General features: G+C 42.4%; 1 protein-coding gene across 1 annotated transcript in view; it reads left to right on the top strand.

Annotated features, from left to right (window-relative positions):
• Nucleotides 1–21,611, top strand: part of LOC139406495 (sodium- and chloride-dependent GABA transporter 2-like) — a 42,043-nt gene that overhangs the window by 11,399 nt on the left and 9,033 nt on the right. The window contains exons 6-7 of the mRNA XM_071149143.1: nt 139–271; nt 1,132–1,266. Of these exons, the coding sequence (XP_071005244.1) occupies nt 139–271; nt 1,132–1,266 (268 nt within the window). The remainder of the gene's footprint in view (nt 1–138; nt 272–1,131; nt 1,267–21,611) is intronic.

Below are 21,611 nucleotides of genomic sequence, written 5' to 3'. Positions count from 1 at the left end.
CATAATGTACATGTTTGCTCTGTAATTTCAGAGCTTACTAATCATGTTTGGTTATCTGTAAATAGCAATCACACATGTATGCACTTATAGTTAGTTATCTCACGTTATCTGTTCCCTTGTGTGTTTGGGATTTTGTAGGCGGAGGGTTCTGCGTATCTCCTCTGGCATAGACAATATAGGATCTCTCAACTGGGACCTGGTTCTGTGTCTGGCCATAGCCTGGATACTGGTTTACTTCTGTATCTGGAAGGGAGTCAAGTCCACTGGCAAGGTACTCTACATTCTGTCTCTGTGAGCCTCCCTAATACAGTTCCTCACCAGGAAGAACCTCTGAGCCCTATCCTGATTGATTGAGTGATTTTATTTGGCAGTTTAAGAAATACAATGATTTATTTCCATTGTGGTCCCTTAAGTCCCTTAAAGTGCATGGTGCAATAAATGATATAGAAACAGACATGAAAATGGTTCTACCGTTCAGTCATCAGAAAGCTTTGGACATACGTTTAAAAATAGGTTTTGGTTGTTGTGGTAGTTTATTCCACTTAACAGCACCGGTATATAGAAAGGTACCGGAAAGGCTCTTACATTTGAAGAAGTCAATAGCATAGTCTCTGGCAATGAATAGGACCAAGAGTTGCTCCTGGTCTGATCACTTGTTCAGGACATATTCTGAGTATTTATACGCATTTCTCAACGTTGCTTAACACCTTTGGACAGCCAAGTACTCTAGGTATGTGGTCCTGTTGAAGTCTGGCAGATAACGTGATACAGTAGCTGAGATGACTACACTCTTAGAAAAAAGGGTTCCAAAATAGTTATTTGGCTGTCCCCATAGGAGAACCCTTTTTGGTTCCAGGTAGAACCCTTTCTACAGAGGGTTCTACATGGAACCAAAAAGGGTTCTCCCTATGTTGACAGCAGAAAAACCCTTTTACGTTCTAGATAGCTCTTTTATTTAGAGTGTGTGGTAGAGACCATTCAATGACTCTTTTGCTTCTTATTATGAATAGACACCTGCTTAACCCACTGTGTTGTACATTGCTATCTGTGATTCTTGGTGCTGTACTGTTTTGCACTGTGCATACCTTAGCCGTGTGTATGTACAGTACAACCCTAACCCTGTTCCCTCAGGTGGTGTATTTTACAGCTACCTTCCCCTACATCATGCTGTGTATCCTGCTCATCAGAGGGGTCACCCTACCGGGAGCCTTCATAGGAATCAAATTCTACCTCTACCCAGACCTGAGCCGCCTGTCCGACCCACAGGTACGCACACACAAACACACGCACACATCCCGACCATCACATCTGTGGGAAGTGGAAAAACCCCACAGTGTGTGTGGACAGTGGTTGACACGATGACCCTATAGACTGACTGACCCAGCGCTCCTCTGACCTCTGCCTGTCAGAAATAGAACACCTCACAGTCACACCTCTTGTGGATTCCCCAAGGTTACTATAGTTACTGTAGAACTGTGTACCAGTACATATAACTTGGACGATGAATGATTAACTTCGTTAGTTGAGCGAGTAATACTAATATGAAAGTGATTATTATACTTTGATTAGGAGGAGTGGTGCTTTAGGAGTGATGTAGGATTGTCCTCCAACCCCTTGGAAGCTAGCGCAATATCACCAAGAATGTTATAGAGCTGGATGATTAACAAATAAAACCTTGTCTGGTCAAGAGAGCAGAACATGACATGGAAAAAACCAGGAGGATGTTGTCTTTCAAACTAATGCCGTGCCAGAGAATGACCGAAACTGTAAAGTTGCCAGTCCCTAGAAATATTTGATGAGTGAGAAGATCTGGAGAGAAGAATACAGGTGTGCCAAGCTTGTAGTGCCGTACCCAAGGAGAATTGAGGCCATAATCGATGCCAAAGGTGCTTCAACAAAGTACTGAGTAAAGAGTGAATACTTTAAAAAAATAGGCAAACATTCTAAAAACCTGTTTTTGCCTTGTCATTATGGAGTATTGTGTGTAGATTGATGAGGGGGGAAAACTATTTCATCCATTTTAGAATAAGGCTGTAATGTAACAAAATGTGGAAAAAGTCTAGGGGTCTGAATACTTTACAAATGCACTGTATACACTACCGGTCAAATGTTTTAGAACACCTACTCATTCAAGGGTTTCTTTATTTTTGCTATTTTCTACATTGTCGAATAATAGTGAAGACATCAAAACTATGGGTACAGTGTCCAGAAACAGGCAAGGGTCAAAACCGGAAGACTATCAAAAAGAGAATAGCAAAAGGAGAACAGGAAAAACACGCTGGTTGACTTGACTAACATATAAGACCAACTGGCAGAGAGAGAAACGAAACACCGGGATAAATACACTGGGGAAAATAAGCAACACCTGGAGGGGGTGGAGACAATCACAGGAACAGGTGAAACAGATCAGGGCGTGACAGTAACCGAAAAAGAGTTAAACAAAAGATTCTTCAAATAGCCACCCTTTGCCTTGATGACAGCTTTGAACGCTCTTGGCATTCTCTCAACCAGGAATGCATTTCAATTAATGTGTGTGCCTTGTTAAAAATGAATTTGTGGAATTTATTTCCTTCTTAATGCGTTTGAACCTATCAGTTGTGTTGTGACAAGGAAGATACAGAAGATAGCCCTATTTGGTAAAATACCAAGTCCATATTATGGCAAGAACAGCTCAAATAAGCAAAGATAAACGACAGTCCATCACTACTTTAAGACATGGTCAGGCAATAAGGAATATTTCAAGAACTTTGTAAGTTTCTTCAAGTGCAGTCGCAAAAACCTTCAAGTGCTATGATGAAACTGGCTCTCATGAGGACTGCCACGGGAATTGAAGACCCAGAGTTACCTCTGCTGCAGAAGATAAGTTAATTCGAGTTACCAGTCTCAAAAATTGCAGCCCAAATAAATGCTTCAGAGTTCAACAGACACATCTCAACATCAACTGTTCAGATAAGACTGTGTGAATCAGGCCTTCATGGTCGAATTGCTGCAAAGAAACCACTACTAAAGGACACCAATAAGAAGAAGAGACTTGCTTGGGAAATTTGTCCTTTGGTGTGGAGTACAAATTTGAGATTTTTAGTTCCCACTGCCGTGTCTTTCTGAGACAAGGTGTGGGAGAGCGGATGATCTCTGCATGTGTATTTCCCACCGTAAAGCATGGAGGAGGTGGCATGGTGTGGAGGTGCTTTGCTGGTGACACTGTCTGTGATTTATTTAGAATTTAATGCACACTTAACCAGCATGGCTACCATAGCATTCGGCAGTGATACTCCATCCCATCTGGTTTGGGCTTAGTGGAACTATCGTCTGTTTTTCAACAGGACAATGACCCAACACACCTCCAGGCTGTGTAAAGGCTATTTTACAAAGAAGGAGAGTGATGGAGTGCTGCATCAGATGACCTGGCCTCCACAATCCCCCGACCTCAACCAAATTGAGATGGTTTGGGATGAGTCGGACCGCAGAGTGAAGGAAAAGCAGCCAACAAGTGCTCAGTATATGTGGGAATTCCCTCAAGACTGTTGGAAAAGCATTCCAGGTGAAACTGGTTGAGATAATGCCAAGAGTATGCAAAGCTGTTATCAAGGCAAAGGGTGGCTATTTGAAGAAACTCATATAAAATATATTTTGATTTGTTTAACACTAAGAAGTTTGGAAACACTAAGAAGTTTGTGGAAATGTGAAATGAATATAGAATAATAAAACACATTAGATCTGGTAAAAGATAATACGAAGAAAAAACATTTAGTTTCCTATTTTTTATTTTATTTTACATCATCTTTGAAATGCAAGAGAAAGGCCTATTTAGGTTTTGGCCACTAGATGGTAGCAGTGTATGTGCAAAGTTTTAGACGGAGCCAATTAACCATTGCATTACTGTTCAAAATATTGTATCAAGTCTGCCCAAATGTGCCTAATTGGTTAATTGATACATTTTCAAGTACATAACTGTGCACTCTCCTCAAACAATAACATGGTCTTTTTTCACTCTAATAGCTACTGTATATTGAACAGTGCAATTTAAGCTTTCTGACCATATAAGACATGTCTATGTCCTGGGAAATGTTCTTGTTGCCTACAACATCATGCTAATCACATTAGCTCAACCATCCTGTGCAGGACACCGCTCCCTAAAGGCCGACATTTGTTTATTTTCAGTCAAATCTGGTCGTTTCAATTCAAATGTGACTAGTTACATTCTCCATTCTCTTTTTTATATTATATCCTGGCTTTTATTTATGATTATTTTTGTTGTAGCCCGTTCTCCAGTTCACAGTGCTGTATGGGTTTTGACTAACAGCTGTTATAAACTTCAGCACATTGGCGCAACAAGAAGATGCCCCCACCTCTCCCGCTAATTGGGGTACTTTTGCACATTTGTTGTTGTGAGTGAGGGAAATGCTGTATATCGAGATGTCACCAAATGCTTATTTTTATTGTTGTTATCTATTCGGTAACATTCCATAATCATTCATTCATTCAGAAGGAGTGCTCACTTATGTCCTCACTCAGATGACTGACCGGCAACATCTATCCGTAGCCTAAACTGAATTTTCACACCTAGCCAAGCTATTAGACGATCCTTTTGTAAGTTATTGGAGGTGTGAATGTTTCTGTCCAAGAGTCTCTCTTCTGTCCAAGAGCCTCTCTTCTCTCGCACTATAGAGTCCTGCATGGGCCAAAAAAATCAGCTGGTGGGTGGTCCCAGAGTTGAGAGAGAACTTGGGTATTGACGCAATTGCACTTGATGTGGCCCGACGATTTTCCCGAAACAGGATACTTGTGCCTTACAGCCCATTACATAAACAAAGAGTGTTGTCTCGTGGAGTGGTGCTATTCAGCATAGAGTGGGACAGTTCCCAATTCAAAACTGCAGACAACAGAAGGCCAGCCGTTCTGAAAGAATAGCCATACGCAGGCCATGGGCCATCCCCAGGGCATGGGCCATCCGCAGGCCATGGGCCATCCGCAGGCCATGGGCCATCCGCAGGCCATAGGTCATTCGCAGGCCATAGGTCATTCGCAGGCCATGGGCCATCCGCAGGCTATGGGCCATCCGCAGGCCATAGGTCATTCGCAGGCCATGGGTCATTCGCAGGCCATGGGCCATCCGCAGGCCATGGGCCATCCGCAGTCCATGGGTCATCCGCAGGCCATGGGCCATCCGCAGGCCATAGGTCATCCGCAGGCCATAGGCCTAAACTGGTGCGGCTGGTAAAAGTTTCAGTAGGCTTATACTCAATATGTAGGATTTTTGCAGCCTATATTCGATTCCAGGAATTGTTTTTTAAGTTACAATTAAATTATGGTGTTATCTAAACTATATTGAATGTAATATCTTGTTTTGTTATGTCGGCTATGGGCTTTCTGTAGGTTAAGGCTCTTTCAAAGTCATTTGAGTTGTCAATATGCCGCATTGCATTGTGAAAATAAAAATAAATCATTTTTAATTCATGGCATGATTTCTTTTATCCAAATGTTGAATAGACGTGCAGAAAAATTCAGTCATCCAGGAAATAGGAATAATAGTCTACTGTCTGGAGTCATAAAAACAATTAGGCTAAATAAATTGATGTTATTTTGTTGGGTAATGGATCATCTCACGGAACTCATAAGAAGCGTCTTCTCTGTTCAACATAATTATTCATTCAGAATGTTAAACCCATAGGCCCGCAGTAAATTAAATTAGATTACCAGGTTCATTTTTCATTCGGTTTTACTACCTACAGTATAGAGGGTGTAGCCTATTATAGTCTTTAAATGCTTGTACTTGTCATTGTTGAGGAAATACGAGTGCTGTAGACTAGACAACGATTTTTTTCAACAACAAGCAAGACTCACATGATATTCTCCAAACACCTGGCAGGGCCGAAATCCCAGTTATTCGCAAGAGGAAGCGACGCAGTACAGAGGACGAAGAGCCGGATGCCTTGTCAGGACCCGCAGAAGGCGAGTAGGAAAGCTGCCGTTACCGTCAATATTACTCGCCAACGTGCAATCATTGGGGGAAAAAATAGACGAGGTACAATCACGAATATCCTACCAACGGGACATCAAAACTGTAATATCCTATGTTTCATGGAATCGTGGCTGAATGACGACATGGATATTCAGCTAGCGGGATATACTCTGCACCGGCAGGATAGAACAGCGCACACCGGTAAAACGGGGGGGGGGTCTGTGCACATTTGTAAACAACAGCTGGTGCACAAAATCTAAAGAAGTCTCTAGATTTTGCTCGCCTGAAGTAGAGTATATTGTGATAAATTGCAGGCCACACTACTTGCCTAGAGAGTCCTCAGCTATACTTTTCGTGGCTGTTTATTTATCACCACAAACAGATGCTGGCACTAAGACCACACAATTTTATTTGTCACATGCGCCTAATACAACAGGTGTAGAATTTACAGTGAAATGCTTACTTACAAACCCTTAACCAACAAAGCTTATTAAGAACACCATCCCAACAGTGAAGCACAGGGGTGGCAGCATCATGTTGTGGGGGTGCTGTGCTGCAGGAGAGACTGGTGCACTTCACAAAATAGATGGCGTCATGATGCAGGAAAATTATGTGGATATATTGAAGCAACATCTCAAGTCATCAGTCAGGAAGTTAAAACTTGGTCGCAAATGGGTCTTTCAAATGGACAATGACCCCAAGCATACAGTGGGGCAAAAAAGTATTTAGTCTGCCACCAATTGTGCAAGTTTTCCCACTTAAAAAGATGAGAGAGGTCTGTAATTTTCATCATAGGTACACTTCAAATATGACAGACAAAATGAGAAAAAAAATCCAGAAAATCACATTGTAGGATTTTTAATGAATTTATTTGCAAATTATGGTGGAAAATAAGTATTTGGTCAACTACAAATAAGCAAGATTTCAGGCTCTCACAGACATGTAACTTCTTCTTTGAGGCTCCTCTGTCCTCCACTCATTACCTGTATTAATGGCACCTGTTTGAACTTGTTATCAGTATAAAAGACACCTGTCCACAACCTCAAACAGTCACACTCCAAACTCCACTATGGCCAAGACCAAAGAGCTGTCAAAGGGCACCAGAAACAAAATTGTAGACCTGCACCAGGCTGGGAAGACTGCATCTGCAATAGGTAAACAGCTTGGTTTGAAGAAATCAACTGTGGGAGCAATTGTTAGGAAATGAAAGACATACAAGACCACTGATAATCTCCCTCAATCTGGGGCTCCACGCAAGATCTCACCCCGTGGGGTCAAAATGATCACAAGAATGGTGAGCAAAAATCCCAGAACCACACGGGGGGACCTAGTGAATGACCTGCAGAGAATTAACAAATTAACAAAGTCTACCATCAGTAACACACTACGCCGACAGGGACTCAAATCCTGCAGTGCCAGACGTATCCCCCTGCTTAAGCCAGTACATGTCCAGGCCCGTCTGAAGTTTGCTAGAGAGCATTTGGATGATCCAGAAGAAGATTGGGAGAATGTCATATGGTCAGATGAAACCAAAATATAACTTTTTGGTAAAAACTCAACTCGCCGTGTTTGGAGGACAAAGAATGCTGAGTTGCATCCAAAGAACACCATACCTACTCTGAAGCATGGGGGTGGAAACATCATGCTTTGGGGCTGTTTTTCTGCAAAGGGACCAGGACGATTGATCCGTGTAAAGGAAAGAATGAATGGGGCCATGTATCGTGAGATTTTGAGTGAAAACCTCCTTCCATCAGCAAGGGCATTGAAGATGAAACGTGGCTGGGTCTTTCAGCACGACAATGATCCCAAACACACCGCCCGGGCAACGAAGGAGTGGCTTTGTAAGAAGCATTTCAAGGTCCTGGAGTGGCCTAGCCAGTCTCCAGATCTCAACCCCATAGAAAATCTTTGGAGGGAGTTGAAAGTCCGTGTTGCCCAGCAACAGCCCCAAAACATCACTGCTCTAGAGGAGATCTGCATGGAGGAATGGGCCAAAATACCAGCAACAGTGTGTGAAAACCTTGTGAAGACTTTCAGAAAACATTTGACCTCTGTCATTGCCAACAAAGGGTATATAACAAAGTATTGAGATAAACTTTTGTTATTGACCAAATACTTATTTTCCAACATAATTTGCAAATAAATTCATTAAAAATCCTACAATGTGATTTTCTGGATTTTTTTTCTCATTTTGTCTGTCATAGTTGAAGTGTACCTATGATGAAAATTACAGGCCTCTCATCTTTTTAAGTGGGAGAACTTGCACAATTGGTGGCTGACTAAATACTTTTTTGCTCCACTGTACTTCCAAAGTTGTGGCAAAATGGCTTAAGGACAACAAAGTTAAGGTATTAGAGTGGCCATCACAAAGCCCTGACCTCAGTCCTATAGAAAATTTGTGTGCAGAACTGAAAAAGCGTGTGCGAGCAAGGAAGCCTACAAACCATTGAGTACATTGCTAGATAAAGTAAGTTATTGTTGGTGTATAATGAGTTGAGGTGATCCGTAGAATTGAGAGATATTGTTGTAATTTATTTGATTGTTGAATAGCCTGGGCCAGGGCCTCCAGGAACTTATAAAAATTGCAGATGTGAGATGGGGTCACCGAGCCTGCTACTTGTACTTATTCTGAACGGAACTGAGCAGGTATTGCCTTTTATTTCTGTGGTAGGGGGATTGGTATACAGTGTAATCGGAAATAATTCAGACCCCTCGACCCCCCCCCCCCCCCCCCACACATTTTGTTACTTTACAGCCTTATTCTAAAATTGATTAAATATTTTTTCCCCCCTCAAACTACCCACATCAAACTAAACAAAACACCCTTAATGACAAACCAAAAACTTGTTTTTAGAAATGTTTGCTAATATATTAAAAATTAAAAACTGAAATATCACAATTACATGTAGTACCAGTCAAAGGTTTGGATATTTTGTGGAGCGATGGGTAACGATGCTTCGTGGGTGACTGTTGTTGATGTGTGCAGAGGGTCCCTGGTTCGCGCCCGGGTATGGGCGAGGGGATGGTCTAAAGTTATACTGTTAAGTTGATGCTGTTGACCCGGATCACTGGTTGCTGCGGAAAAGGAGGTCAAAAGGGGGGTGAGTGTAACGGATGTGAAATGGCTAGCTAGTGGCGTTTTAATCGGTGACGTCACTTGCTCTGAGACCTTGAAATAGTGGTTCCCCTTGCTCGCTTTTGTGGAGCGATGGCTAACGATGCTTCGTGGGTGACTGTTGTTGATGTGTGCAGAGGGTCCCTGGTTCGTGCCCGGGTATGGGCGAGGGGACGGTCTAAAGTTATACTGTTACAGATACATCTACTCATTACAGGGTTTTTCTTTATTTTTTACTATTTTCTACATTTTAGAATAATAGTGAATACATCAAAACTATGAAATAACACATATGGAATCATGTAGTAACCAAAAAAGTGTTAAAGAAATCAAAATATATTTTATATTTGAAATTCTTAAAAAATATATATATATTTGATTTTATTTAACCTTCATTTAACTAGGCAAGTCAGTTAAGAACAAATTATTATTCACAGTGACGGCCTACCAAAAGGTAAAAGGCCTCCTGCGGTGACGGGGGCCTGAGACTAAAAAAATGTTATGTAAATATAAATATAGGACAAAACATATCACAATAAGAGAGACAACACAACACTACATAAAGAGAGACCTAAGACAACAACATAGCAAGGCAGCAACACATGACAACACAGCATGGTGTTGTCAACAACATAGAAGCAACACAACATGGTAGCAGCACAAAACATGGTACAAACATTATTGGGCACAGTCAACAGCACAAAGGTCAAGAAGGTAGAGACAACAATACATCACAAAAAGTAGCCATCCTTTGTCTTGATGACAGCTTTGCACACTCTTGGCATTCTCTCAAATCAAATTTTATTTGTCACATACACATGGTTAGCAGATGTTAATGCGAGTGTAGCGAAATGCTTGTGCTTCTAGTTCCAACAATGCAGTAATATCCAACGAGGAATCTAACCTAACAATTCCACAACAATTACCTTACAAGTGTAAAGGAATTAATAAGAATATGTACATTAAAAAAATATATGAATGGTATAGAACGGCATAGGCAAGATGTATAGAGTACCGTATATACATATGAGAGGAGTAACGTAGGATATGTAAACATATAAAAGATGCATTGTTCAAAGTGGCTAGTGATACATTACATCAAGATGGCAAGATGCAGTAGATGGTATAGAGTACTGTATATCCACATGAGATGAGTAATGTAGGGTATGTAAACATTATATGAAGTGGCATTGTTTAAAGTGGCTAGTGATACATTTATTACATAAATGTTTCCAGACGTCCACGATCATCTCCTTTTGTTTTGTTGACGTTGAGTGTGAGGTTATTTTCCTGACACCACACTCTGAGGGCCCTCACCTCCTCCCTGTAGGCCGTCTCGTTGTTGTTGGTAATCAAGCCTACCACTGTAGTGTCGTCTTGTGTTGGAGGCGTGCATGGCCACGCAGTCGTGGGCGAACAGGGAGTACAGGAGAGGGCTGAGAACGCACCCTTGTGGGGCCTCAGTGTTGAGGATCAGCGGGGTGGAGATGTTGTTACCTACCCTCACCACCTGGGGGCGGCCCGTCAGGAAGTCCAGGACCCAGTTGTACAGGGCGGGTCGAGAGCCAGGGTCTCGAGCTTGATGACGAGTTTGGAGGGTATTATGGTGTTAAATGCTGAGCTGTAGTCGATGAACAACATTCTCACATAGGTATTTATCTTGTCCAGATGGGTTAGGGCAGTGTGCAGTGTGATTGCGATTGCATTGTCTGTGGACCTATTGGGGCGGTAAGCAAATTGGAGTGGGTCTAGGTTGTCAGGTAGGGTGGAGGTGATATGGTCCTTGACTAGTCTCTCAAAGCACTTCATGATGACGGAAGTGAGTGCTACGAGGCGGTAGTCATTTAGCTCAGTTACCTTAGCTTTCTTGGGAACAGCCCTCTTGAAGCATGTGGGGACATCAGACTGGGATAAGGATTGATTGAACATGTCTGTAAACACACCAGCCAGATGGTCTGCGCATGCTCTGAGGACGCGGCTGGGGATGCCGTCTGGGCCTGGAGCCTTGTGAGGGTTGACACGTTTAAATGTTTTGCTCATGTCGGCTGCAGTGAAGGAAAGCCCGCAGGTTTTGGTAGCGGGCCGTGTCAATGGCACTGTATTGTCCTCAAAGCGAGCAAAGAAGTTGTTTAGTCTGTCTGGGGGCAAGACATCCTGGTCCGCGATGGGGCTGGTTTTCCTTTTGTAGTCCGTGATTGACTGTAGACCCTGCCACATACATCTCGTGTCTGAGCCGTTGAATTTCCATTCTACATGGTCTCTATACTGACGTTTGATTGCCTTGTGGAGGGAATATCTACACTGTTTGTATTCGGTCATGTTTCTGGTCACCTTGCCCTGATTAAAAGCAGTGGTTCGCGCTTTCAGTTTTGCGCAAACGCTGCCATCAATCCACGGTTTCTGATTTGGGGATGTTTTAATAGACACTGTGGGGACGACATCGCCGATGCACTTGCTAATAAACTCGCTCACCGACTCAGCGCATTCGTCAATGTTGTTGTTAGCCGCAATGCGGAACATATCCCAGTCCACGTGATCGAAGCAATCTTGAAGAGTGGAATCTGATTGGTTGGGCCAGCGTTGAACAGACCTGAGCGCAATCATCTTGGTAGCTCAACCATCTTCATGAGGTAGTCACCTGGAATGCATTTCATTTAGCAGGAGTGCCTTGTTAAAAGTTCATTTGTAAAATGTATTTCCTTCTTAATGCATTTGAGCCATAAGTTGTGTTGTGACAAGGTAGGGGTGGTATACAGAAGATGGCCCTATTTGGTAAAAGACCAAGTTCATATTATGGTAAGAACAGCTCAAATAAGCAAAGAGAAATGACAGTCCTTCATTACTTTAAGACATGAAGGTCAGTCAATGCGGAACATTTCAAGAACTTTGGAAGTTTCTTCAAGTGTAGTTGCAAAAACCATCAAAAACCTCTTGAGGCCCGCCACAGGAAAGGAAGACCCAGAGTTACCTCTGGTGCAGAGGATAAGATAATTAGACCAACCAGACTCAGAAATTGCAGCCCAAATAAATGTAATCACAGAGTTCAAGTAACAGACACATCTCAACATCAACTGTTCAGAGGAGACGGTGTGAATCATGCTTTCATGGTGGAATTGCTGCAAAGAAACCACTACTAAAGGACACCAATAAGAAGAGACTTGCTTGGGCCAAAAAACATGAGCAATGGACATTAGACTGGTGGAAATCTGTCCTTTGGTCTGATGAGTCCAAATTTGAGATTATTGGTTCCAACCGCCGTGTCTTTGTGAGACGCAGAGTAGATGAACGGATGATCTCCGCATGTGTGGTTCCCACCGTGAATTATGGAGGAGGAGGTTTGATGGTGTTGTGGTGACATTATCTGTGATTTATTTAGAATTCAAGGCAAACTTAACCAGCATGGCTACCACAGCATTCTGCAGCGATACTCCATCCCATCTGGTTTGCGCTTAGTGTGACTATAATTTGTTTTTCAACAGGACAATGACCCAATGCACATCCAGGCTGTGTAAGGGCTGTTTGACCTAGAAGGAGAATGATGGAGTGCTGCATCAGATGACCTGGCCTCCACAATCACCCGACCTCATCCCAATTGAGATGGTTAGGGATGAGTTGGACCGCAGAGTGAAGGAAAAGCAGCCAACAAGTGTTCAGCATATGTTGGAACTCCTTCAAGACCGTTGGAAAAGCATTCCAGGTGAAGCTGATTGAGAGAACCTGAAGAGTGTGCATGTAACGGTTTTCTTCTGGGGAAAGAGAGGCGGACCAAAATGCAGCGTGGTTAGTTTTGTGCATCTTTAATAAAGATGAAAGTACAACAATCTACAAAACAAGAAACGTGAAAAAACCAAAACAGTCCTATCTGGTGCCACAAACACAAAGACAGGAACAATCACCCACAAAACCCAACACAAAACAGGCTACCTAAATATGGTTCCCAATCAGAGACAATGACTAACACCTGCCTCTGATTGAGAACCATATCAGGCCAAACATAGAAATAGACAAACCAGACACACAACATAGAATGCCCACCCAGCTCACGTCCTGACCAACACTAAAACAAGGAAAACACACACGAACGATGGTCAGAACGTGACAGTGCAAAGCTGTAATCAAGGCAAAAAGTGGCTACTTTGAAAAATCTCAAATATGAAATATATTTTTATTTGTTAAACACTTTTTTGGTTATTACAGGATTACATATTATGTGTTATTTAATAGTTTTTATGTCTTCACTATTATTCTACAATGTAGAAAATTGTAAAAATAAGAAAAACCCTTGAATGAGTAGGTGTGTCCAAACTATTGACTGGTACTGTAAGTATTCGGACGCTTTACTCAGTACTTTGTTGAAGCACCTTAGGCAGCGATTACAGCCCTGATTCGTCTTGGTTATGACGCTACAAGATTGGCACACCTGTATTTGGCAAGCTTCTCCCATTCTTCTCTGCAGATCCTCTCAAGCTCTATCAGGTTTGAATGGGAGCGTTGCTGCACAGCAATTTTCAGATCTTTCCAGTGATGTTATATCTGGTTCAAGTCCGGACTCTGGCTGGCCCACTCAAGGACATTCAGAGACTTGTCCCGAAGCCACTCCTACATTTTTCTTGGCTGTGTGCTTAGTGTCTTTGTCCTGTTGGAAGTTGAACCTTCGCCCAAGTCTGATGTCCTGAGCACTCTGGAGCAGGTTTTCATCAAGGATCTCTCTGTACTATGCTCCGTTCATCTTTCCCTCAGTCCTGACTAGTCTCCCAGTCCCTGACGCTAGTCTCTCATCTCCACTGAGGAACTCTAGAGCTCTGTCAGAGTGACCATCGGGTTCTTGGTCACCTCCCTGACCAAGCCCCTTCTCCCCCGATTGTTCAGCTTGGCCGGGCGGCCAGCTCTAGGAAGAGTCTTGGTGGTTCCAAACTTCTTCCATTTAAGAATGATGGAGGCCACTGTGTTCTTGGGGACCTTCAATACTGCAGAAATGTTCTGGTACCCTTCCCCAGATCTGTGCCTTGACGCAATCCTGTCTTGGAGCTCTACATACAATTCCTTCAACCTCAGGGCTTGGTTTTTGTACTGACATGCACTGTCAATCAATCAAATTTCAATCAAATGTTTTTATAAAGCCCTTCTTACATCAGCTGATGTCACAAAGTACTGTACAGAAACCCAGCCTATAACCCCAAACAGCAAGCAATGCAGGTGTAGAAGCACAGTGGCTTGGAAAAACTCCCTAGAAAGGCCAGAAATTAGGAAGAAACCTAGAGAGGAACCAGGCTGTGGAGGGTTGGTCAGTCCTCTTCTGGCTGTAACGGGTGGAGATTATAACAGAACATGGCCAAGATGTTCAAATGTTCATAGATGACCAGCAGGGTCAAATAATAATAATCCCAGTGGTTGTCGAGGGTGCAACAGGTCAGCACCTCAGGAGTAAATGTCAGTTGGCTTTTCATAGCCGATCATTCAGAGTAACTCTACCGCTCCTGCTGTCTCTAGAGAGTTGAAAACAGCAGGTCTGGGACAGGTAGCACGTCCGGTGAACAGGTCAGGGTTCTATAGCCGCAGGCAGAACAGTTGAAACTGGAGCAGCAGCACGACCAGGTGGACTAGGGACCGCAAGGAGTCATCAGGACAGGTAGTCCTGAGGCATGGTCCTAGGGCTCAGGTCCTCCGAGAGAGAGAAAGAAAGAAAGATAGAGAGAGAATTGGAGAGAGCATACTTAAATTCACACAGGACACCGGATAAGGAAGGAGAAATACTCCAGATATAACAGACTGACCCTAGCCTCCTCGACACTGCAGCATAAATACTGGAGGCTGAGACAGGAGGGGTCGGGGACCTTATATAGACAACTGTGGGACCTTACATAGACAGCTATGTGCCTTGAGCTCAATTTCGACTCTCATGGCAAAGGGTCTGCATACTTATTTAAATAAGGTATTTTTGTTTTTGATTTTTAATACATTTGCAAAAAAATGTTTTTAGCTTTGTCATTATGGGGTATTGTGTGTAGATTGATGATTTTTAAAATCTTTTTAATATATTTTAGAATACAGCTGTAATGTAACAAAAAGTCAAGGGGTCTGAATATTTTCCGAAGGCACTGTGTAGTATTTTCATCATATTAATTAGTCCCTTTGAATGTTTTGGTACACCCACTGGAGAGCTCTTCTTTGTCTACACCCATTCAGCATCGTTCACACCCTCTTAAGCTATATCCCCGCCTGTAAACTCAGAGCGCTGTCAGATTGTCTGTTCATAAATTCAGAGTGTTTCACTCTTGGAGCATTCAGAGCGCACACTGAATGCCCTGGCCAAGGAGTAGGGTGTTTCCGAGCGTTATGTCCTAACAACAGCAGTCAAGCATCCAAGCCAACTAGTTAACGTTAGCTAGCTTGTTAGCTACTTCCAGACACAAATGAGAGAACAGCTCACTCTGACCATTTTACTCACCCTAGCAGAGCTGGTTAGACTGTTTTTATCTTATCCAGAGTGTTGGTGACTGCAACTGTGCTGCTGGCAACAATTTAATTACGCTTTTTTTCTCTCGGTATGTCCAGCCCACTCATTATCTCAGCCAATCAAGGCCAGTGGGAAAGTTTTCTGGCTAAATGAACTAGGCACGTAATTTAACAATTTTATTCGTATTTACAGATGACATACAAGTTTGTTATTAAGGCACATGAAGGTTCAAATGTTCAAGAAGGCATTTCTGCCAAAAAACACATTTTGATTTTAAAAGAAAGTTTACCTTCAAATGAATCTCCTGTGAAGTAGTAACATACGCCTAGTTTCCTGAAACGAGTCACATTTGAAATTGATTTCAAGAATCAAATCAAAGTATATTTTATGTGTCACATGCACCGAATACAACAGGTCTCGACTTTACAGTGAAATGCTTACTTACAAGCCCTTAACCAACAATGCAGTTTTAAGAAAAATAAGTGTTAAGAAAGCATTTACTAAAATAAACTGAACTAAGAAATAAAACCATGAAAAATAAAAAATTTGAAAAATAAATGATTAAAGAGCAACAATAAAATAACAACAAATTAACACTAGAACCTGTCCCAACCATGTAATTTGCCTACTCATGTTAGCCAATGCCCTCATGAGTTCATGGAGAAAGGTTTGGACTCCCAGGAAGCCGGCTTCCACAGTTGAGAGAAGAGGAGTTCTTATTTCTTTTAAAAAAGGACTCGATCTGGCTTGGTGTGGATTTACAATCAGAGATGTACAATTCTTTATAGAAACTGAAGAATCTTTGGTTGATTCATTTGGGTTCTGATAGTAATTCACCTGATTCAGATTCAATAGCTTGTTGGCCAGTATGTTAGCCAGTACCCATGACTGGGTCGATTACCATGGAAGTAATGGTTGAGTCTAACTCGATGGATTGCAAATGATATTCTCTGTCTTATCAATAGATTTAGTTCTATCTTGACTTTCAAGTGAGTAGTCACTACATGATCTCAAAAAAGTGTTTGTTGAGAACGTTCTAACGTTGTTAACAACGTTTCCTATTCTGATATCTTCTTTAATTGTGATTTGTTCAGCCCAGATGCAAATGCAGTTGCTTTGTTTTTAATAAAACCTTTAATGGCGTGCCATAAAATCTGAGGATCGAATTTTTGTTAATCATTATGAATTCATTCAATTCCATTTCAAATTCTTCACAGAAAATATGATTTTGTAGTAAGTGACATTAAAGCACCATCTTGTGGCTCTTTTAGGATATTCTGATATATGTATCTGGCCGTAATAAGCATGATGATCAGACAGGCTCATATGTTGAATTTCCATTTTCTTGATTAAATTAAATAGAGGAGTAGATAAGAGTACGAAATCGATTCTGGAGAATGTTTTGTGCCGGTTTGAATAGAAAGTGTACTCTTTTGCTCTAGGGCTATGAGCTCACCAAGCATCAATGATGTTGTAAATAGAGAGTACATGTTGGAGAACCTTAGTTTCCTGTAGATTGTAGTTGGTCTTATTAGATTTGTCCCGCATGTCCAGAATGGCATTCATGTCTGTTCCAATAACCAGCTGGATTTCAGTTAATTCCAACAACATGCTGTTCAGAGAATCATACAACTTAGGATCATATGAATTTAGAGCATACACATTAATAAAGGCCATTTTCTTTCCATTATGGATACATTTAAAACCTCTTAGGGATCCCTTACGGCTAGAATCCCGTTACCGGGATCGATTTGACAACATCCGGTAAATTGCAAAACACTAGAGTCCACCTGAGTGACACTTAGAAATAATACGAATACTTCTTCATTTTTCAAAAAACAAAACATTGAACAATTTCGAAAGACTGTTGACATCTAATGGAAGCCATAGGAACTGCAATCTGAGTCCTAATAATGAGGCTTTCCCTTAGAAAAGCATTGGAAAATCCAATGACCTCAACAACAACAAAAAAATCCTGGATGGATTGTCCTCTGGGTTTCGCCTGCCAAATCTGTTCAGTTATACTTACAGACATTATTTGAACAGTTTTAAAAACGTTAGTGTGTTTTCTATCCAATACTACCATGCATATGCATATCCTAGCTTCTGGGCCTGAGTAACAGGAAGTTTACTTTGGGCACCTCAGTCATCCATACATGCCTTTACCAAGGACTGTGATTTTGAGTTTCTTATGTATCATTATGATTACACCCGTAGTTTTGTTTGGGGCTGATGAAAAAGCAGCCAGTTTGCAGAAATGGTTCTCTATTCCATGCGCGTCATTTTGTGTGTTTCTTGGAGCATTTTTATATGGTTTCTTGCTAGAATATTATGACTGCTGGAACATTTGACAGGAGTATTTAGCCCTTTCAAATTTCATGAGAGAATAGTTAGTGTTGCCATTGTTTTTCTAAAACGTAATCGTTATCTTTAGTGTTGATAAGCCCATGGATGTAAAATAAAAAACAGGACCCATAGGGAAATCCACCCATTGGTCTCTCCCCACCCAGAAGACGCTCTCTATAAACCATTCCCCTTCCCCCCTACTCCCTAGCCTCCCCGGTTCCCCTCGCCCTGCACTATAATTACATGGTTGTAGTATAACGGCTAGTGGCAGCCTTACAAATGAAATTCCTTAAGCAGCATATTTTTGGTATTAAGGTATTTATAAAATTAATAATAATTAAACTAAATAAGTAACCAATTCAGAACTTTTACAATTAAGTTAGCAGACTTGAAGAGTAAGGGTGGGTAATGAAGAAAAAATTATGAAAATTATAACAAGAAGAAACTATGTGAGATATGCAATTCTAATGCCTAAACAGTCAAAAATAGGATAGCTGTAGGATCCATATATTGTCCATTGTTCATTAATTTGCATGGTGTCCTCACTGTGTAAATGTCCTGGACCATAGGCAATATAATGACAACAAGTTCAATGCTCAGCAATAATAGTATTATTGTTCCTTATACCCAAACATGAGAGGTCTCCTCATCATTGTCTTATGCTGAGGGCAGCATCCAATTGTAACCATAGGCTAGGCAGCATGATTGTGCATGGATAGCATACCAGAATAAAGAGCCAGTCATGGGGTTCCATCTGTTGGCTTGCCCCCTTGTGTGTTGGGTTTGATGTGCTTCTCCAAGAAGTCTTGAGCTTCCTTGGCAGTGGAAAACGTGTTGCTTGGTGGATGAAGTCGCATCTCAGGTTTATCTGGCGTAGCTGGTATCTCACCTCGTTGTAGGTCTTCTGCTGTTTTAGCAGTTCAGCACTCAGGTCTGGGTAGATGCTGATCCTCTTCCTTCAATAAGTCAGATGCCCGGATTCCGCTGCAAGACGAAAAATTCGCTGCTTGACTTCAAAGCTGTGGATCCAACAATCATACAACGAGTCATTGTGGAGTTGACCCGTGCAATGTGCAATGTTAATCAGCAGCATGGGACCCAGCAGCTCCTGTCCGAACAGTTCATAGAAAAGATTGATCATAAAGGAAGTTGGGTTGCCTGCTTCCATGCTAGTTTCAAGTCCTGTGATTTTCAAATGATTATGTTTCTCTTTTAGGAGTTTGATTTTCCCTTTTAACTTACTGTTTCCAGGTCATGGATAAAGATGGTGCCAAAGAACATGGCTGACGTTTTACAGATTTTTTTTCTTGTTTTTTTCGTATTTTTAAACTTATTGTGTACATAATGTTGCTGCTACCGTCTCTTAGGACCGAAAATAACTTCTAGACATCAGAAAAGCGATTACTCACTGCGGCCTGGAGGAAACTTTTTCCTTTAACAAGTCTGACGAGAAGGATATCCTGCTTTCACTGGAACAGGCCTAGATCCACGCCTTTTTTGTGAAGAAAAGACGCCGGAAAAGGGGACGCAGATCGGGGATCCTTCTGAGAAGCCGGAGGCGAGCGAGTAAACTCCCAATGCCTTCCATTCTCCTCAATGTGCAATTGTTAGAAAATAAAATTTATGACCTACTATTACGATTATCCTACCAACAGGACATTAAAAACTGTAACATCTTATGTTTCACCGAGACGTGGCTGAACGAAGAAATGGACAATATAGAGCTGGCGGGATTTTCCATTCACCAGCAGAACAGAGACGCTACCTCTGGTAAGACGAGGGGTAGGGTTGTGTGTCTTTTTGTCAATAACAGCTGGTGCACGATGTCTAATAGAGGTATTGCTCGCCTGAGGTAGCGTACCTTATGATAAACTGTCGACCACACTATCTACTAAGAGAGTTCTCATCTGTATTATTCGTAGCCGTCTATTTACCACCACAAAGTGAAGCTGGCCCTAAGACCGCTCTCAACCAACTCTATAAGGCCATAAGCAAAGAAGAAAATGCTTACCCAGAAGCGGCGCTCCTAGTGTCCGGGGACTTTAATGCAGGCAAACTTAAATCAGTTTTACCAAATTTTTACCAGCATGTTACATGTGCAACCAGGGGAAAAACAATCCTAGACCACCTTTACTCCACACACAGAGATAAATACAAAGCTCTCCCCGCTCTCCATTTGGCAAATCTGACAACAATTATATCCTCCTGATTCCTGCCAAAAACTAAAGCAGGAAGTACAAGTGTCTCGCTCAATATGTAAGTGGTCAGATGGCGCGGATGCTAAACTAAAGGTCTGTTTTGCTAGCACAGACTGGAATATGTTCCGGGATTCATCCAATGGCATTGAGAAATACATCACCTCAGTCATCGGCTTCATCAATAAGTGCATCGATGACGTGGTCCCCACAGTGACTGTACGTGTACATATCCCAACCAGAAGCCATGTATTACAGGCAACATCCCTATCGAGCTAAAGGCTAGAGCTGCCGCTTTCAAGGAGCGGGAGACTAATCCGGACGGTTATAAGAAATCCCACTATGCCCTCAGACAAACCATAAAACAAGCAAAGCGTCAATGCAGGATTACGATTGAATCCCACTACACCGGCTCTGATGCTCGTCGGATGACGCAGGGCTTGAAACTATTACGGACTACAAAGGGAAACCTAGACGCGAACTGCCCAGTGACGCAAGCCTACCAGACAAGCTAAATGCCTTTTATGCTCGCTTCGAGGCAAGCAACACTGAAGTATGCATGAGAGTACCAGCTGTTCTGGATGACTGTGTGATAACGCTCTCGGTAGCCGATGTGAACAAAACCTTTAAACACCTTTAAACAGGTCAACATTCACAAAGCTGCTGGGCCAGACGGATTATCAGGACATGTATTCAAAGCATGCGCGGACCAACTGTCAAGTCTCTTCACTGACATTTTCAACCTCTCCCTGACCGAGTCTGTAATACCTACATGTTTCAAGCAGACCACCATAGTCCCTGTGCCCAAGGAAGCGAAGGTAACTTGCCTAAATGATTAGCAACCCGCGGCACTCAAGTCAGTGGCCATGAAATGCTTTGAAAGGCTGGTCATGGCTCACAGCATCCTCCCGGACACCCTAGATCCACTCCAATTCGCATACTGCCCCAACAGATCCACAGATGACGCAATCTCAATCACACTCCACACCGCCCTTTCTCACCTGGACAAAAGGAACACCTATGTGAGAATACGGTTCATCGACTACAGATCAGCGTTCAACACCATCGTGCCCATGAAGCTCATCACTAAGCTAAGGACTCTGGGACTAAACACCTCCCTCTGCAACCGGATTCTGGACTTCCTGACGGGCCGCCTCCAGGTAGTAAGAGTAGGCAACAACACGTCTGCCACGCTGATCCTTAAGGGGTGTGTACTTAATCCCCGCCTGTATTGCCTGTTCACCCACGACTGTGTGGCCAAACATGACTCCAACACCATCACTAAGTTTGCTGACAACACAACAGTGGTAGGCCTGATCACCGACAAAGATGAGACGACCTATAGGGAGGAGGTCAGAGAACTGGCAGTGTGGTGCCAGGACAACATCCTCTCCCTCAATGTGAGCAAGACAAAGGAGCTGATCGTGGACTACAGGAAAAGGCGTGCCGAACAGGCCCCCATTAATATCGATGGGGCTGTTTGAAGTTCCTTGGTGTCCACATCACCAACAAACTATCATGGTCCAAACATACCAA

The sequence above is a fragment of the Oncorhynchus clarkii genome, chromosome 4, assembly GCF_045791955.1.
Source record: "Oncorhynchus clarkii lewisi isolate Uvic-CL-2024 chromosome 4, UVic_Ocla_1.0, whole genome shotgun sequence".
Lineage (NCBI taxonomy): Eukaryota > Metazoa > Chordata > Actinopteri > Salmoniformes > Salmonidae > Oncorhynchus > Oncorhynchus clarkii.
Note: the sequence above shows the minus strand (reverse complement) of the source record. Positions and strands in the feature narration are given on the sequence as shown.